The 13732-nt window shown below is 41.6% G+C and overlaps 1 protein-coding gene across 4 annotated transcripts in view; it reads right to left on the reverse strand.

The window, feature by feature from the left end:
* The window catches only part of LOC102791202 (glutamate receptor 4), a 158876-nt gene extending 146223 nt beyond the window's left edge, over nucleotides 1–12653 (reverse strand). For 2 of the 4 annotated variants that reach the window (XR_015719727.1, XM_087847476.1), the window contains exons 1-2: nucleotides 12162–12653; nucleotides 7076–7234 (exon numbers count right to left, since the gene is read on the reverse strand). Coding sequence is in view for 3 of the 4 variants with exons in the window: in XM_087847476.1 (XP_087703602.1) it covers nucleotides 7076–7234; nucleotides 12162–12252 (250 nt within the window). In the remaining variant the exon portion in view is untranslated. The remainder of the gene's footprint in view (nucleotides 1–7075; nucleotides 7235–12161) is intronic. The other 2 variants (XM_006785103.3, XM_006785102.3) reach the window with 2 other exon arrangements.
* Between the last annotated feature and the right edge of the window lie 1079 nt (nucleotides 12654–13732).

Genomic DNA, 13732 nt, shown 5'->3' on the forward strand with positions numbered 1-13732 from the left:
GGTCAGCAACTGCTCGCAGCCGGTTCTCTTTAGGCAAAAATGTATATTCTGTGGCCAGCTGTTAGTGTTTTTTTGCGAAACTGCTTTGGTTGCCAGGGGATAGTCTATCAGTTCATAAACCCATCAGCAAAGTCTTTACTGAGGTCACAAAGGAATCTAGCTGAGGGGTATTTCCTTGCAACTTCTTCATAGGCGTATTTTTGAAACACAGAGCCCCCTGCTGACCATTAGAAAGAATGCAGATTTGGGGCTGACACAATATGTTCATCTTTGTGTACAGTCTGTGTAACATAAATAATTGGCTCAGTTTAAACTGTGAGATCCATTACCGGATGCTTTTAGTGAATTTGTGATATTAATAAATCATAAAAGATTCCAAACCTGAACTGTCACCTTACATAAAATCCCGGGTGTTCTTCCAGTGCACTCTCAGCTTGTCAGCAACGAAAAAGACTTTTGCTTTCATGTCTGTTCCTCATTTCATTCCCCTTCCTTTTGGAGAATCTGTGCTTAATAAATAATCCTGCAAAGCACTTCTGATGCTAAATCTCCTCGGTGACGTATTTCTCTAACCTACTCTGTTGTGCTGGAAGCAGATGGACTATCCCAACCTCTTAAGGACTGCATTTGTCACATTGCCTTTGTTTTCTATCTATTCTTACTAATGATGTGCAGAGACTGCTGTCAGAAACACCTGGACGTTCTTACTGACTTTCAGTGTGAGAGGGACAAATGGCTTAGACGCCATTCAGGTTCAAGGACTCGGGACGCTAACGGAGCAACTGACTGTCCTGAACTTTAACACATGACCAGAGGTGGCACTGTGACAACAAGGCAGGGAGCCATGAAATGATCATGCTGGCCCAGTGCTTTATAATAAATCAGGCAGTCTGTTGCTTTGGCATTGTGCTTCCATCCTTCCCACACATTTAACAATAGGATTTTTCACACTTAAAGGTCGTTTACCAAAAACACACCAGGTTATAGGCGGCTCATTGGGCCCATCCAGAAAGGTCGCTATAGTTTTTTTTTTTATAGATAGATAGACAGAGATATTTTTTCAGTGTTTGTACAGATTACCATAGAAAAGATGTCAAACCTTGAAGCAGATGGGTTACAGCAGCAGAAGACTACAATGGCTATAATTCATACGGGCTCAAAACTGGACAATAAGAGAGTGGTCTGATCAGAGATGGGCAGTAAAGTGTATTACTGTAATCTGATTACTTTTTCAAGTAACAATTAAAGTAAGGGATTTCTGTTGCAAAAAAAGGAATTACTGTTACTCTCCTGTAGGTACCCTGCGTTACTGCGTTATTAAACCGTGATTTTGCTTGTGAGAGTGTGTCATGACAATGACGTACGAGTGTGCAACATCTGTGGCAGCAACAGACGTGTGTAGATCAGCAATGGATAATATGGAGTGTGGGAGAGAATACGACCATGCAGCGTTTAAAGCGTGGAAGTACTGACATCACTTTGAGTTTGATTCTGTAAAAAGTGACAAAAACATTAGCGTCTTCTGTACACTCTGCGTGGGAAGGAAACTTCTTTTTACAGCGAAAACTTCAACTTCAAATCTGAGCATCTGATACTCCCACTGACATGACCGCTGCAGCATCGGGCAAACCTCCACCTGCTCCACTCCTGCTAAACAGGTAAAAATAGATTGAAGAGCGACAGGACTTAGTGCCGCTGAATCTTTGATTTATTTATTTGATATTTATTTTTTGCTGTGTTTTACTTGCATCTATTTGAAAGAGTAAGTGTAAACACAAAAAAATATTTTATTCTATATACTGGAATATGCAGAAAATAGGTTTAAATGTTAAACACACTTATTCAAGTCAAAGACTGTTGGATATAATTTAATTTTCGCTTAATGCATTGTTCATGAAGTTAAACGTTTAAAACAAGTTTTAAAAAGAGACTTTTTCATTTGATTACATTTTATATGATTGATTATGCAGAAAAAATAGAATTGGGCTGAAAGGTCTATTGCTTTATTATTCAGGTTGTGTATTGTGTTTTTAAAAAGTAATAAAGTAACTAATTACTTTGGAAAGTAATCAGTAAAGTAACAGGATTACTGAGAAGTAATCAGTAATTAGTAACCATTAGTAACTTTTGCTGTTTTCAAGCAACTTGACCAACACTGAGTGTGATGAGTCTTGGTTTCTGTTGCAACACTCAGATAGTAGGATCAGAATTTTTGTGGAAACAACATGAAAGCAGGGACTCATCCTGCCTTATATCAATGTTTTAGGTTGGTCGTTGTGGTGGAGGATATTGTCTTGGAACACGTTGGGCACCTTGGTGTCAGTTGAGCATCTTTTAAACACCACAGCCTACTACAGAGCATTGTTGCTGACCACGCCCATCCCTTCATGACATCATCTGATAGTGTATCCTGCCGGAAGCAGCTATGTCACAAATCTAAAACCAACCCAATTCTTGAACATTACAATGGATTCACTGAACTCAAATGGATTCCACAGTCATCAGATCTCAGTCTAACAGAGCACCTTTGGGATGAGTTGCATTATGGATGTGCAGCTGACAAATCTGAAGCAACTGTGTGAGGCTAGAAAGTCAATATGGACCAAAACATCTGAGCAATGTGGTCAGCGAGTGTATTTGTAAGGAGCTAGTTATTGTTTCATGAAGAAACGTATTAGTAAATTTCCTGGAATGTATTTGACAAGTAATCTACAAAGGCTCATTTGCTGGCAGAGGTCCAGCTTTCCTCCACAGAGTTGAGCTCTGCAAATAAATCCTCATGCTGCTGGAGACTGTGGATACCACTGCCACAACACAGAGTCTAACAAATGTCTTGACCATTTGTTTCATTTGTTAAAGATAATTATACGGCAGTGATGCAATTAACTTGATATTGATACATTACCGTTTTTTGCTGTATAAATGATTAAGAGATATATTTTTTAGTGGCTGTCACTAACACTAGTAATCCCACTGTGAATAATAAGGAGGTTAAACTGTAAATCAAACAAATGCAGGAGAATTTATCAGAGCGTCTGGGTCTACCGAATGATCATCAATGACAATGGGAACATACAACAACATTTGTCCTCGGTTTCCCACCAATTATCCCCATCAGCCTTCCTGACAGCAGCACAGCGAGCCACTGAATGGACTAATCTCTCTTCACAAATTAGCTCAGTCTCTCATCTCCTCTTCCCAAACGTACGCTATGCCCTTAAACGCCACATGGTCACACTGCCTATTCATAACCATTATCTCCTTTGGTAATGGAGAAAAAAAAAGGGGCCGAGAAGAAAAAAGGAATAAAGACACTGAGAAATGTAAAACGGGAGGTGAAAACTGGCAATGTGGTTCGATCTCAGATTCCCCGCTGCCCCTGAGCTATCAGAGCCATTGATTGGTTCATGTAATTCTGCTCTGATTCGGCTTGGCCAATCAATGCACTGCAGACCGACTTCCTGTGACTGTGCAGCCATTAAAGTGAAGGTGAAAATCCCATCGTTTCATACACTTTACTCCCATCCGTGCCTTTTTTATACGTCCAAGAATCTTCTCTTTCTGCATTCTCATTCAAAGAGTTGCTTCTCTTCACACTGCAGTCATTGACTGAGTGGATACAAAAGATGGTGTAAAATAATACAAGAAACTGTGGATGAATTTCTGAAATGAAGATGTCACATTCTACAAATATTGGTCTCTTTTATCTCAGAGCAGCTTCTTTTGTCCAAATACTGACATTTTTCACACATCCACAAGGTTCCTTCACTTATCGAATGTATTATTTCATAAAATTACTCACTTTAGATCCTGAACTTAAACAGTGTATATATTTAAGTATTTTTTTAAGTATTTTTAAACCAAACCCACAACATTATTAAAATATTTATGTATCCCTACAAACTGCTTTAAAATATTACAGTATTGTCTGCTGCAAACCTCCATTCGCTTATTTTGCTTATTCAGTTCTTGTGCCTACTTCTCTTCATTTTAATTTGCAGTATTCTGTCCGCTGCTCGCATAGCTCGTTTCCCCACAGAGATCAATACAGTTTCATCTTCGGTAATTTCAGCTCATTAATAGGCAAAATCTTGTGGATGCATTGGTTTTAGTTTTAAACGTATTTGAGCTTAATGCTTCTGTCAGCATGGTTTCGGTGATCCTCCACAGAGAACTGAAAAATATACTGTTACAGAAGGAAAGCAGAGCTTCTCGTTTATTTGTGGAGCAGGACGAGCGAACTACAGAACAGGAATACCTACAGATTTTTTCAGGCTCTCAGGACATTGTATGAAGATCACCTTTGCACATGTCACGCACAGCAGGTGCAGGTAACTCACCTTGTTTGTCTTCTAACTGTTGGAAGCGCTTTGTACTTTGTACAAGGGAACCAGCAGGTTAAAGACCAGCTGGTTCAGACCACTTTTACAGTATAACACAGCAATATTATTAAAATTATTTCTTGCACCACCCAGGATGCTGTTCAGGAGTGTTATTTTATAGACGTGCAGTTAAGAGTGTTGCACGTAGTTTATCTTTATTTGGTTTATTGATATCTGTGCTGTTGAAAACAGTTAACAGTTGTCTTGTATAAAGTTTGCATTGTACAGTTAATGTGCGTCCTCTCTCAATCCCTCTACTGGCAAATTATATAATACATAAAAACTCGAAATGTCACTGTGGGTAAATATTGTCTTTTCTCAGGCATAAAATTAAGAGTGGCTTAATGTTTAGCACTAATACGAGTCTGTCAAGATTCCTTTTTAATACATTACTATTGTTGTTGTTATTATTAGGGGGTTTCCACTTTAATTAGATGCCACACAGAGAAGAGGGGGATTGAGAGGCACAGCAAAGAACATCTGGTCCAACTCAAACCTGAGCACTTAGCCCTGTGGCTTATGGTTACCGCCGCAACCCAGTGAGCTAAAATAGTACCATGTAGCAAAATTTCTACACTTTTTTTGCTTTAGTACAGTCCAATTCTTCTTTCACAGCAGGAGATTATCCAACTCCATCTCACTCATCCTTAGCATCTTCTTCTGTTGCACACAACCCTCTGCATGTCCTCCTTCACTACATCCACGAATCTTCTTTGTGGTCTTCCTCTTTTCCTCCAACATACCTACAATCCCACCTCTTTACTTTGTCTCCAGACCATTCAACCTGAGCTGTCCCTCTGATGTACTCATTTCTAATCTTGTCCCAGTGAAAATCTGAACATCTTCAGCAGAGCCTCCTGCCTTTTTGTCAACGTCACCATCTCCAAACCACACATCACAGCAACTCTCACTACCATCTTGTAAACCTTCACTTTCACTCCTGCTGCTGTCCTTCTGTCACAAATCACCCCAGATACCAAAGCAATGGACCACTGTCCATTGCTTTGGATTGTTGACACCGGATTTTTAACTAATACACCATCATTATGCATGCATCTTCGCACAGGTCTCCCTCTCATTCACACACATGTATTCTGTCTCACTTCTACTGACTTTCATTCCTTTTTATTCCAGAGCATGCTCCAGACTGCTCCCTACTCTCACTGCAGATGTCATCTGTGAACATCATAGTGCAGACACTCCTGCCTGACCTCATCTGTCAATCTGTCCATCCCCACTGCTAAAAGTACATTGTATTACAGCTATTTTGTCATAATGTTATCTGATCCCATTGCAAAAAAACAAAAACATCCATAATTGTCTCAGAAACCTGTGCCTCTGACGGTTTTGTAAATGATATTTAGTGAGAATAGACTATGTATCAGTGCGTATATTGAAAACAGAGACCACTTTTAACTGATTTGGAGTCATTTTCAGGGGCCAGTTCATTTTCAATGTGAAAATTAAAATCCGTGGAATTTAGAAGCTTAGAGGAAACGGGAGCTTGAAATTATCATGCAAAATTAAAATGTAAGACAAAATACCTCAGGGTGTTTCAAAACATTTAACTCTCTTTATCTGATCACAGAATTTCGGAGCCTTCTCTGGTCATCACACTCACACACAGACGCGTACGATTCACCCCCTCCATTACCAAAACAAACATAAAAGCACTTCATTGTCTGCTTAATTTAGTCATTGATTTTTTTCAACACCAGATCACACCACGGATAGTAGGAGACGTCAGGCTGGAGTGTTTTATGGTCTTTGCGGGAACCCCCACCATCCCTGCAGACACACACACACACACTCGGGCTGAGGAGAGAGTGAGAAAAAGGGAAAAAAGAAGATGCTCCCCCAGGGATCATCACTAAAAATCACTGCCTACTACTGTTAGGAGATCTAACCATGGGAGTGTGTGAGCGATTGTTGTTTGTGTGTAAAGCTTCTGTCCCCTTTGGCATGTGTGGCTTTGCTTAGATCAGATGTGAACCAGCAGACACTCACAGACAGCTGTGCCGCCACATCCTCACACGCACGCACTGAGCTGTTTGGAGAGACACACGCAACCCAAAAAATGTGTCATTTTGGGGATGACACTCTTTATATCACTATAATTTAACCTCATTACTATTTATAGAACATCTTCCAGCACAAGCAAACACAGAGGGTTTATCAAGTAAATACCCATCTTTAAAAGGATAATTTCACTATATTGCACTATATCTCTATCCATTAAGATAGCTTTTGTTTTACATGGTGAGTACTGTGCTAAGTCCAGCTAAAATATAAATAAATACCCTCTTACTTCAGATGAAATCTGTGTGTACCCAACTGTGCTATACTTAAATTCGAACTCCGAAGCTGGTCTGAAAACTGTTTTTATCTATTTCACCATTCATTTTGTTTTCTGAGCATTTAATTACCCTTGTTATTAATGTAAAACATGCATTTCTACCCATATAAACAGGTCACGGCAATGAAAAGTAACACTTCTAAAAATGCTGTGAACCTACTGCTTTAACTCGGTGAGTACAGTTCTAGGAGGACTGGGAACTTAAAACTCCAGTTGAAATAAAACATCATTAAACACTATTTACAATATATCTAATGCCATACTGTTCGCTTGTTGCCATTTTCCAGAGAAGCCCCCCCCAAAAAATGCACAACCTGGAGCCATGTGACGAACTTACAGGCGTTGGTGACGGCGAAGCTGTTGGCCGTCTCGATGTTGTCCACGTGAGGCACCAGGTTGAACGGGGCTTCCGAGGCGTTCGGGCTGGTGTTGTGCAGGAAGATTGCCAAACGAAAGGCGGTGTACTCCTGATCAGTGTTTCTGATGAACAGACCGCCTGAAGAGAAAGAGGAGACATGAGGGCTCGATGAAGAGCGTGCTCACTGTATCTCGCCGTCAGGTTTAAACCTATTCTAGACAGATTAGTTATTGCTGACTGCAGCACAGAAACACAAAAGACAATATATTTAATCCAAGTCAGCGCCCAGGCATATTGCCCTTATGGGGTAGAACTTGTTGCTATCTCAGCCCCATCTCCACTGTAGTTAATAAGGTTTCAAAGAAACCACAAAACTGTTGGGAGAGTTTTCAATCTTTAGATCACAGTTAAATAAAACCTCTCCTGCTGAGCTGAGGGCTACCTGCAGGATTCTCATGGGCTCAGGGGCTTTTGGAAACAACCCATACAGTGGTTTTCTTTTCTGACACTCAACAGGATGATGATACTGAAAAAGGCTCTGAGATACAGAGATAAAGAGTCTGCATACTAGCATGCTCAGGACGGCTATGTTTGGACACAAGGTCCATCTGCAGGTATATCTGCAGACTTATTTGAGTATATTTTAATTTTAAAAACTGCAGCTGGACTCCAACTCCACAGTTTTGATATGCAGCAGGTGGAGAACTTCTCCATGTGCTGCTACGCCAAGCTCACCAACGACGGAGAGCACCGCAAGAACTATCGCTGCCAGATGAAGCACAAGTCTGTGCTGGAGTCTGCCTGCAGGAAGAGAAACTCACTGCCGAGGCAGCTGAACGTGTTGATCAGTGATTTATTTGACATGCTGAATATTTGCAGATGAGAATATTATAAAAAGTAACTAGTTTGTAATTTTTTAAGCAAGCATGCACACATCACATTGAAACATCCACAAGTCCAAGAGCCCTTGAGCCAAACCTTGATTGGAGGTAAAGGAAATGTCTAGAACAGGGGTGGGGGAACTCCAGGTCTCAAGGGCCTGCAGGTTTTAGATGTGTCCTTGATCCAACACAGCTGATTGAAATGGCTAAATTACTTCCTCAACGTGTCTTAAAGTTCTCCAGATGACTGGCAATGAACTAATCATGTGATTCAGGTGTGTTGACCCAGATGGATATCTAAAACCTGCAGGACGCTGGCCCTTGTGTGCTGGAGTTCCCCACCCCTGGTCTAGAAAGACAGATTTATCCTCTCCAAACCACAAATGTATACCCATGACTGTGCCAGCCTGTCACGTAGGTGCTGAGCTTTCAAAACTAATCCTGAGGTCTTTCCAGTCTACACATAAGTAGCTGACCAACTTTACAATTAGACCTAAGCTAGCTTGTTTAGGGTTTAAAACAGGTGATATAACGCACCAGAACAAACAGATAATAGTGTTTTTTCTCGTGATAACAACCTCACATAAAAGGTTCAAAAGATTTAAGGCAAATTTTATTAGCTCTTCACAGATGTTTGTTTCAAAGAGAAATCTCTATCATAAAAGAGGTTCCCACAACTGACTCCACAATGTGTAAAATGTAATAAAAGGGCAGTATCGCTCTGGTAAATAATGTCTTCAACTTCCTGCAAAGGCTAAAAATTTTTTAGATCCTCTGATGTACCACTAGGCTTTGTGGCAAGGATTCAGTGTGTTTAACATGCAAGGTCGTCTTTGTCTCGTACTAATGCAAGCAGAGAAGGTGATAATATTCACAAAATATCCTTTTGTATCAACTCGGATTTTCATTCAGTTTTCTATGCAAGAGCGGTGCCAGTGTCATAAATCAGTTTGGCATCAGAGATAAGATTTTTGTTTCGTGTCCTCTAGTATTACAGCCTCATTCATATACAAAGATCTCCACTAAGCCGTTCGCGGCTGTGCAAATGTCAGTAGTGTTTTTAGGTTAGAAGCAGTTTGTTTCACATTTCAAAATCTGACTCAAGGCTATATTTCTTAGGATGAGACACTCTAAATGTCATTTAGAGCAAAATGCCAGTGTGTTCTTTTTATGGCTGACCTCTTTAAAAGGTAAACTTTAGAATATTTTACCACTCTGTGCAGACCAGTCATCTAAGTCCCCTTTTCATTTTAATCTGATTTCCATTGTGATGGGTTTTATGTTTTTTCCTAACTTGAAATGTATCCCTTTTCCAGCCGTTGCTGAATAGAAAAGAATAAAATTAAGCACTGACCTAAATCCAGCTTATTTAGACTTCTGACATTCCCTTCATCTGAATTCAACACAAAATGAGATCCAAACACTTCGGGGGCCTCAGACTTTGAGGTTTCCTGACATATGGTTCGCCGAAAACAAGACCCAAGTGGCTGCAACGTGCCTGTTTGTTTGTGACCCCATTACCACCTGGATGACTTCTGATCACGTCTTTGAATTTAATCCAAGATACTTAGTGTGCTCGTGTAAGTATTCCATGTTATCTTTTTCTAAATTTCTATATAGAATACTCTCAAAAAGGAAACAGCTGGTGTCATCTCCTCTTCCTACAGTCTTGCTAATTAGGCTTACATTCCTTATTGTGAATAATCAATAACAGGAGTAATAGCTTGTCAACCATCGCCTAAAATAATTAGATTTAGGTGAGCTCTAAGTGGGCTTTAATCTGAAAAGATTATTCAACCTTTACAGTTTGCATTCATACTTGGCGTAGACCTGTCAGGGGGCAGATCCTGATATATATATGTTCCTGTATAGCTCAGTTTACAGGGGTGATTCATGTTAACACCGCTCCATTCAAGTAAAACACCATGAGTGCAATACATACTTGACTTTTAGCCACAGCTAGTGTGCAGTCCATGTCCCTGGTTAGGCTTTTAAAGTGTTGTGGTTTGGCTGACCTGGTTACAGCACGTTCTGTGTGCATTCACACCGGCATTAATGTGTGCTACTCCTTACCCAAAAGACATCCAGATACACATGAAATGTTCCAGTAGCAGGTGCAGCTGGAGCCTTAATGTGAGATAGTAACTTCTATTGTTGCATGGAGAATTATTTCTCAAAATCATGGCTCGCTTTTGTAGCGGATTTAGATTTGAATGCTTCGAATGCACAGAATCTAAATTTTGTCATCCATTCATCCACTTTATTAACCATCTATCCCAGCTGCCACAGGGCAACAGGCTGGAAACACTTTGGAAAGGACTGCAGTCTATCGCAGGGCTAATGCAGAGAGACAGACAAGCATTCACACCTACAGTCAATTTAGAATCACCAGTTAACCTAACGCACATGTCTTCGGACTGTGGGAGGAAACCGGAGCACAAGCGGGAACATGGAGAAAACGCAAAGTTTACACAGAAGGACACCAGCCAGGTTCAAACCCAGAAGCTTAATCATCATAAAGATTGGTTTGGAGTAAGATCTATAAGGTTCAGATTTCTTCCTATCAAAGATGCGCCGCTGCCATGCAGTGTATGATAAGACAGGATGCTGACAGACCTTGAAAAACGAATACAGGTCAGAAAATGAAGGATGAATAGGATTTATAATTCTGAGGACGTCTCTGCATCTGTTGGCAACTGTGGAGCATGTTGGCCGTGACTCTATTTGTCCACTTGTTTCAGTGTCGCCTGCGTGTGTACAAAGCAAATTTCCTGCTGCTAATAAGTGTTGATTCGTCGGTGACGATTATTTGAAACTGACAAGTGTTGATCGGGGGAGATGTTTGCCCTCTCTGAAGGCTGATGCGGTTCAAAAATTGCTAAATGTAGTCTGGCGGGTGTGGATTTTTACACTCCCAGAGGACAACTAGGCCTGAAACTGAGAAATATGATGACACAGGGATTACATCAACAGTTTTTTAAATAACTGGCAGCAATGATGTTTGTCAAGCGATAATGAGAATAAGTTAATTTAAAGAAATACCAAGAGCCCAATTATAATTGCTGGGAAATTATGAGTAAAATAACCCCCCCCACACACACCAGTTTCGCTTACATCAGCAACAAATTAAATGTTTCACACGACGGCACAGCAGTTCCACAGATGCAGGTTTAAACCCCAAACAACGCAGCTCGAGAGCCCTCGGTTCCAGGGGTGCCTGCTCTGTAACTGACCCTGACCTCTGCCCTCTCTGGGTGGCCTGGGGATTGGAGTATCACATTGATATAAAAGGACAAGGAGAATCATTTGAACAGCTTGTCATTTTTCATCAGCCTGACTTGTATCTGATGTGCCTCAACTCCATCTACAAGCCGGGGTGCAGCTGAGGGTAAAACCCAGCAAAAAAAAAAAAGTCAGTGTAAGCAAATATTAGATTTCAGAATGACGCTTGAAACAGTTGGAATATAAACCTGGATACCAGATTTTTTGATTCTCTGATGACTGTTTGTTGAGGATGTGATGATTAACCAATGATTAACAAATGGAGGTCACAGTTGGGCTCCTTTTTCTCCCCCCCCTAGCACCCTGCTTTTAAATCTAACCAATAAATCTGCCAGCGAGTGTAATGAAAACCGTGAATCTCTCAGTGAGAAACGTAGTTAATTTAAAACACAGAGACGCTGAAAAAGAGAGAGTGAAACTGATGGGAAAAGATTTGGGGGGAACGGTGCAGCTGCAAGGCATTTGGGACCCGTGGCAGCGGTTTGTTATAGGAGCGGGATCTGCGAGAGTGTTAACAGCAGTCAATGCACAGGCAGCCCGCATGGGGAATACACACAGACTTTGCTGCTCTGATCTGCTGCAGTGGTGGAGTGCACCGGGATACACACACATGCAAAGCGCATTAGGTGTGTGAGTCTCAGTGTGTGTGCGTGTGTGTGTGAATGCGTTTGTGTGTGTGAAGCATGCACAGCATCGACAGAGCACAGGACCCCGTCTTTATGGTCATGTTTTAAAGACAATTAAAAGAATAAAATAAGGCTGTGGGGGGAAAATCCGCAATCCCCACTTTGACCAGTGCCGGGGTGCTAAACGGCAGGTCAGAGGCAGCAGGCAGGACGTCCACAGATTCATTGACTGGTTTTATTTTGTGCTTGGATCTACCATAAAACGCTCACACTTACCGATCTGAACGCTGCTCGGGAAAGCACCCATTGCCAGTCCCCAAAAACCCGAGAACATCAACAGAATCAAATCGCGAGAAGAAATCCTCATTTTGTTCAGGTTATAAACTGATTAAAGACATCGAGCAGGTTTAATTAACACCCCCGGTGCAAAGCCAACATCACAAGGGAAAACAAAAAACAAAAAACAAAGAGATTAAAAAAGGGAGATGAAATCAAATGCCGGTTAAATATCCATGTCTGCTTTGGGTGGCTTTTTTTTTCTTGGATATTCCCCCCGCAGTGCCGCTGGTTTGTGCCGTCAAACTGCGTCCGTCCGTCCGGCGCTGGAGATTTTGCGCACACCACCAAGAAGAGGAGGGAGGGAGGACGAGGGGTGGAGGTGGTGGTGGTGGTGGTGGTGTTGTTGAGAGGGTGGGCATCAGCCAGCGGCGGTCAGTGCGTCTGGATGCGGCTCAACTCACATCACAGCAAGAACACACATGCGCCTTTTTACCCGACCCGGGCAGACAGGCAGGAGGGGCGTCAGTCAGTCAGTCAGTTAGCCCGCTCAGCAGCACCGAGCGGCGGAGAAAGTCCCCGCAGCTCCTTTAACACCAAAACTTCCAGAACCGCTGCGAGTGGCTGCGAAGATGGATGTCTGACAGCGTTTTTCTCTCCCGCTCCTCGCTGTCGGATATCATCCCGGATAGATCGTCTCGCACGGGCAGATCAACTTAATCAAAACCCCGGTGTGTCCTCTCAGTCACTCTGCACACAGCCTTTAGGGCGCAATTTAAGATAAACTGCGCCAATTTCGGCAATTAATAACATTCTAATGAGCAAGCTCAAATTCATTTGCGGGGTTTGTTTTCTGTGAACTGCCTCTTAACTTAAAAAACAAAAAACAAAAAACTCATGCTGGGTCGCTTAAGGTAGTCAGACTGTCCCTTTAACGGTTGCTACCATGTGACATTACTTATGCACATGTACAAAACCGCTACAGCAACAGATAAACAAATAAATTATTGTTTTTTAAAGATTAAGAAATACATTAAAATAAATGTAAATGAGGGAAACGTTTGAACACCGCCAACCTGTCTTACTAAAGTTTGCAGTACTCCTTCAAGCTGCAGGAGCGAGGAGCTAAAAGTTTTGTCACTTTGACCAAATAACACAGACTTTCAGTAGCACCGCTGGCGGTGGAGTCCCGGGGTATGCAGTTTAAGCAAACTAATTTGGAGGTTTTGTCGCCATCCTCCAAGATTAAATAAAATCCAGTGATAGTGAGACTTTAAGGAAGTGTAGCCATTAGTCTCCTCGGGGTGGTTCGGCTAAAGCAAGAACTTTAGGAGACACTGAGGCTACTTTTAGTTCAGGTTCTGCTGATTTTGAGGTTTGTAGTTGCCGCAGGTAAAGACTCGACTGAAAAATGAGTAATTATGTGCAAGGCTCCCTTTGGAAGCATTGCCTGGAAGTTGATTTTGTGAATGTGAATGTGAGAAAGACTGAGCGCTTTCCAGCAAATCTAAAAAAGAAAGAAAGAAAAACAACCCCCCAACAACAACAACAACAACAACAAAACACAACAT

The sequence above is a fragment of the Neolamprologus brichardi genome, chromosome 10 (genome assembly GCF_056152115.1).
Source record: "Neolamprologus brichardi isolate AB-2024 chromosome 10, ASM5615211v1, whole genome shotgun sequence".
NCBI classification, from domain to species: domain Eukaryota; kingdom Metazoa; phylum Chordata; class Actinopteri; order Cichliformes; family Cichlidae; genus Neolamprologus; species Neolamprologus brichardi.